Consider the following 6,101-nt stretch of genomic DNA (forward strand, 5'->3'; position numbering starts at 1 on the left):
GCGAAAAGAAAAATAATCCGACAAAAAACCCCATACCTGCAAGTCCTAATTTATATCCACTTCTGTTGTATCAGTACACACATACTATCTTTATGTGTACATTATACCTCCAGTGCTGAGCTTGGCAGTGCTCATTTTTTAAGTGAATAAATGTGATTTGCAACAACTTCCTCTCTTCTTTGGGCTTCCACATAATAGGTTTGGCAGCATGAAGCAGAATCCTGTATGGGCAGGGCTGGTACCAGCTGTTCCTGGATCCCCTGCTATGTAAGAGGACAAGCTGGGGACAGGAACTGATGGGACTCAGCACCTGGTGTGGTGCCCTGTGAGGAGGTGGGAATAGCCAGGTTCAGAGCCAGGTATGGGCCTCAGGGAGGCCTGCTCAAGATTATCACCAGCAGGCTACAGTTCAAGTTCAGAGACTGAAGTCAGGGAGATGGCAAGAAACGCTGGAGTTAAAGCCTCTTCTACATGGTAAAAGACCTCTTTTGGGGCTGGGGAGATAGCTCAGTAGAATAAGCGTTTGCCTGATAAGCACAAGGGCCTGAGTTTAATTGCCAGTTATGCAAAAACAAAAAAAACAAAAACCACCTCTTTCACCAAGGGGCTGGGAAGAGCCAAGGTCTGACTTTGTCACAGCTAAAAAAAAGGGGTCCCTCTTTGCAGAGTCCCTACCCCATGTCCCTAGAACCAGCCACAGGGTGGATGTACTCACCTCTGCCATGAACAATCTGGATGTTCAGCTAGTCGCTTCCCTTAGCTCCAGTGCGTCTTTTTCAAGGCGTCCATGATCCACTGTGCCCAGCTCAGTGCTGCCCTTACAGGTTCACCACTCAGAGGCCCTGCACTAGTTTTCACTTTTTTTTTTCCACACTAGGCCCTTGCACTAGTTTTCTGGGGGTGTTTTGGAGACAGTGTCTCCCTATGTACTACAGTCTGGCCTTGAACTCATCGCGATCTTGTCTTAGCCTCCTGAGTGCTATCATGTCTGGCTTTGGCACTATTTGTCATACTGAGCCCTGCCTATTCACTTGCTCCCTCTGGACTCTCTTCTATACCACACATGGGCAGGTAAATGGGTGTCCAGGTTTCCACAGTATAAATTTGGGGGCCTGGAGTATAGCTCAGCAGAACAGCATGTGCCTGGCAAGGGCAATGATTCTATTCATACCCCTACCCCCCAAAAAAAAGTTTGTCACAGTAGGAATTTGGACAAGTTGCCTGGCTGAGCAGTGAAAGGCAGAGGGAAACCCTAGGCTGAAGCTCTTGACCAGGCCCTGGGAACTAGACCAAGGATCATGAGACACTAAAGCTCTTTGGGCTCCAGGCTCATCCCACCCAAAAATGCCTATTATACTTGGAAGCTAGGGCCCAGAAGAGTTTTGCTTACTACTGGGGTTCCAGTGAAGGCATGGTCCACAAATAGTGGGAGCTAAAAAAATTACTAAGATCACACATATGTACACATTTATAAAAGCTGGCTTCTCCCGGCCTTGGTTCAGGGCATCTTTGCCTTAGTGGAAGGTGTGCAGGCTCTCTGTAATCCTACCAGGGAATGTGTGGCCCCTGGACACCATGGGTAATGAAGGCTATTTTCCTTGGAGAGGAAAAGAGATCAGTGGGCAGAGGACAAGGCCACCTTAGTCATCAGGCTTAATGTCAGTGACCAACTGCTTTTCCTGGAGACCTGGTGTATAATGAGCTTCGCTTTCCCAAACCCTGTTTAAGGTTTAATAAAGGGATCAAGGAAGCACAAAAGGCAAGTTTTCTCTTACAACAATATCAGACAATTGTTTCAAAATATATTAGATTTGGTTTTTATTGTAGAGCACACATATCAGGGCAAAGTGCTGCACACACAACTACAAATCATTTTTTGGGAAAAAAGCTGTAAAAAAAATAAAACTGCAACTGCTTTAGTTATGCAGTCCCAAATTGAGGAATTCACACTGGCAAAGGAGTTCTGGCCCCAGAGAAGAGCTTCTTGATGGTGGCTGCCCCAGATTCCTGCAGCCTTTGAGGTCTCAGGCTGGGGACTCAATGCAAAGCCCTCTAGACTGGTGGTAGCCTGGTTGCCTGCCATGAGAGCCTGGTTTTGACAGGCTCCAGTCCTGGCCAGACTGGCAAGATGACATTCCTAATGAATCTAGATCAGCATGACCTTGCAGTCTTCTAGGATCTGAGTAACTGCCAAGACTTAATCTTTTTTTTTCTTTGTTATTTTTTAGGACCCCCTTCCTGATCTCCCATGCCCCTGAGGCAGAAAAGGCACCAACCTAGTCTGCAGGCCTGAGCTCTGACCTTGGATGCATGCTGCAGGCAAACAGAGGCAGTGACACCTTCTTAGAAGGGTGACATAAGGAGAGGTCCAAGCTGATCAATGGAGGGAAAAGGAAAGAAAGCCAAGAGACCAAAGGAAAAAATAACTTTGAAAGAAAATAAAAACCCTACCATACACCACAATGATTTCCCACACCCCAAATGCCAGACTTGGAAGGACATCAGTCCCTCTAGCTAGAAACAACTAAAATGACCCAACATGGCAAGTCTAACTTCCATACAATCCCACAAATGTGCCTGAAAGGAGCAACCCAGCAAAGAGGTACTCTTGGCAAGAGAAGTCAGGACCACCATGCTAGCCCCTTGGTAACCCAAGAATAGCCCCAGAGGGCTCAGCACTAGCTTTGGGGTAGCAGGGGCTGGGACTGTTTAAACCCTCCACCACCCAGCAACCCAGATAGTTCTGCTACAGGAAGAAGAAAAGATTATCTGCATGAGCTTCCAGAGGATGGAGAATAGGTGAGAGGTGGGGAAGCTGCCCCATGCAGAGCAGGCCTGGTTCCAGGAGATCTTAACCAAGGGCAGGTATCAGTGGAGGAAAAGGGGCAGGAAGGAAACTGAATTTTGTTTAGAACACTGCAAAGATTTATGTTTAAAGCAAAACTGCAAATTTCTTAACCAAAACATTTTGTTGCTCTTAAATAAACCCAGCTCCACTTGAAGATGGCTGGCCCCCACACCTTGATTGGCTATAAGCCTCTGCCCCCAACAAACAGCAACAGCCTTTCCAGGAAGAAATCCAAGAACGTGAGAACTCAGGTCAATTCTGTTCTTCAGCCTTGATGGGCAATGAAACAGGGAAAAATTATATGATCAAAAACAAAAACAAAAAACAAACAAAACAAAACAAAAGGAGGGGCAGCTATGTGAGGAGAAGCCAGAGTTCCCAGGAGGGTGGTAAGTAGGCCTCAGTGCCTTCGCATCTTCACCTTTCGGGCAGGGCTGCCTGCTGCCTCCGAGCAGTCCTCCGTAGACTCATAGGACTTGCGCCAGTAGTTCTCAGAGCTAAAGCTACCCCTCCGCCGGTGGGTGGGCAGCAGCACTGAACGCCGGTTCTCCTCTTTATCCATCTCCAGGATCCGGGGCCTGCAAGGGAAAAGGGTGAAAGAATGTTACCCGAGAGATCAGCAGGAGGGGCCTGACCTCATCAGCACCTGGTCTGACATTGGATGCCAGCTCAGTGCTTCTGGACAGAAGCACTGACACTAAAGGTTCCTGGCAACTAAGTGTTGGTGGCCACTCCTCAGCCTATAAGCATCTCCCAGTCACCCTGTGGGACCTGCTTAGCTTTGAGTCTTTTTTTTTTTTTTGGCAGAACCAGGGATTGAACTCAGGCCCTTGCGCTTGCCAGGGAAGTGCTTTATTCCACTGAGCCATCTCCCCAGCCCCATAGCTTTGAGTCTTGTGCCCAGGACCTTATCAAGTCTGCTGGGCAACAAAACCCACTCTCTAGCCTTAAAGACTCCATTTATCTCAGGGTCCCAACTCTCCCTCAACATACTCTTCTGCTTACCAAGCCAAACAGCCTCTGAAATCAACAAGCTTTTTTCTACATCACAGCCTGCAGCCCATCAAGTTCTTTCTGCCTACAATGCTTTTACCTTATCCTTCTGCTCTCATTTAAAAATTACTCTCCCTGGGGCTGGAGAGATGGCTCAGTGGTCTAAGGCACCTACTTAGAACAAGCTTGGCAAAGCATCAGGGACCACGGTTCAATCCCCCAGCACCACATGCCAGCCAGCCCCGCCCCCTGGTGGGCTGAGCTGGTCACACACACACACTCTCTCTCTCTCAAATAAATAAAAATTAAAAAAAATAAAGTTTAAAAAAAAAAAATTACTCTCCCCAACCCTTCTCAAATAGGCCTCCAGTTCACGCCTTAGTGCCAGCATTCCTTCCTAACACCTAAGTATCTGCCTATTAAGAGTGTGTTCAGGTGGGATTAAACCAAGGAAGTCATAGAAGAGCCACAATACACTGCCATTTGTCAGCGTGCTTAACCCACTTCATTCTGGGGATATAGGCTGCTGGTCAGGAGTTAGGCAGGAAAGCCACCGTTACAAAGGAGTAAGAGTTTGGAAGGGTGAGCACCCCTAGGCTCTTTTTTTTTTTTTAAAACATGATATAGTTCCATTTATTTATTTATTTAATTTATTTTTTAATTTAATTTATTTATTTATGTGTGTGTGTGTGTGTGTGGCCAGCTCAGCCCACCAGGGGGCGGGGCTGGCTGGCATGTGGTGCTGGGGGATTGAACCGCGGTCCCTGCGTTTTGCTAAGCTTGTTCTAAGTAGGTGCTTTAGACCACTGAGCCATCTCACCAGCCCCACCCCTAGGCTCTTAAACAACCTATTACTTAGGCCTTTCTACCCACTGCACCCTGTATCCAGGCATGGGGCTACTTTGCCTCCTCATCCCAGGACTGGACAGTAAACCTATGGAATACAAAGCTACATCCCTAGTCCTTCTCTTTAGATTTTTTTTGAGGTAGGGTCTTGCTATATATAGTCTGGGCTGGCCTTCAGCTCACAATTCTCCTGCCTTAGCCTCCAAGATACCAGGATTACTATATACAACCACACTCTGCTCATTTTTTTGAAATAAGGTCTCACTAAATGGCCATGCTGGCCTTGACCTTATCCTCCTGTTCTCCAACCTTCGGAGCAGCTAAGGTTGTAGGCACACATCACTACGCCCAGCTTTTGTTGCAGTCCTTAGCTGAGTACCTGTGGGCAGCATCAGGATCTGCCTTGCGGTGGGACCGCTTAGGTTTCAGAGCAGGGTCCCTGTTGTTTCCTGACAGGCGATCTGAAGCATAGCTGGGTGGCAAAATGGAGCTGCTCAGAGACTTTGTTTCCAACCGGGGTGCATCTAGTCTTGTCCTGCAAAGGAAACACATGACATGTAGGTAATAAATAGTCCTCTGGTAAGGGCACGCAAAGGCCCCTTCAAACCAATTCTCTCTCCAGTCAGGCCAACCATAAGTCAGCTGGGCCTCCAAACCAGCACTCTCTGCTCTATGCCTCAGCCTCCTTAGGATTCAACTAAAGACTGGTCTAGCTGACCTCCAAAGACCATTTTTCTTCAGTTTAGGTCTAGGAGCAAAGAAAAGAACACTTCTATTTGGAGACAAATAACAAGATCTGATATCCCAGAGGACAGATTCCACAGCCTGCTCTCAGCTGCAAGAAGCAGTTCTACCTCACACTTCTTGGGCCTACTCTAAAGTCCATTTTCCAGAGGACTGAGGGCCCAGTGGTGGGCATTCATACTTCAACCTTTCCTGAAATATGAACAACAAGATTCCATCTCAAACCTGTAGAGGGGCTGAAAGAAAAATAGAACCAGACCCTACTTTCTCACACAGAATCAGGAACACAAAGACTGAGTAGCATAGCCAAAGGGTAGGAGGAATCCAGGTTCACTACAAATCATGAGTTTGGGGCTGGAGAGACAGCTTGGCAGTCTAAGTGCCTGCTTGGCAAGCATAAGGACATGGGTTTGATCCTTGGTACCACATGCTATGCTGGCCCCATGCTGAGCCAGCTACTGAAACTGGGCGAGGTGGCACATGCCTGTAATCCCAGCACTGGGGAGGCTGAGACAGGAGGTTCACTTTGAGTCCGAGCTGTGTAGAAAGATCCTATACCAAATAAATAAATATAAGGGGGGCCGGGGAGATGGCTCAGTAGAATAAGCGCTTGCCTGGCAAGCTCAAGGGCCTAAGTTCAATCCCCAGTTCCACTAAATAAATAAATAAA

General features: G+C 47.5%; 1 protein-coding gene across 1 annotated transcript in view; it reads right to left on the minus strand.

Annotated features, from left to right (window-relative positions):
- Positions 1 to 1,801: 1,801 nt before the first annotated feature.
- Positions 1,802 to 6,101, minus strand: part of Alkbh5 (alkB homolog 5, RNA demethylase) — a 26,474-nt gene continuing 22,174 nt past the window's right edge. The window contains exons 3-4 of the mRNA XM_004640293.2: positions 5,067 to 5,222; positions 1,802 to 3,426 (exon numbers count right to left, since the gene is read on the minus strand). Coding sequence (XP_004640350.1) covers positions 3,249 to 3,426; positions 5,067 to 5,222 — 334 coding nt within the window. The 3' untranslated portion in view covers positions 1,802 to 3,248. The remainder of the gene's footprint in view (positions 3,427 to 5,066; positions 5,223 to 6,101) is intronic.

Source organism: Octodon degus, unplaced genomic scaffold, assembly GCF_000260255.1.
Source record: "Octodon degus isolate 3935 unplaced genomic scaffold, OctDeg1.0 scaffold00122, whole genome shotgun sequence".
Classification (NCBI taxonomy): Eukaryota; Metazoa; Chordata; class Mammalia; order Rodentia; family Octodontidae; genus Octodon; species Octodon degus.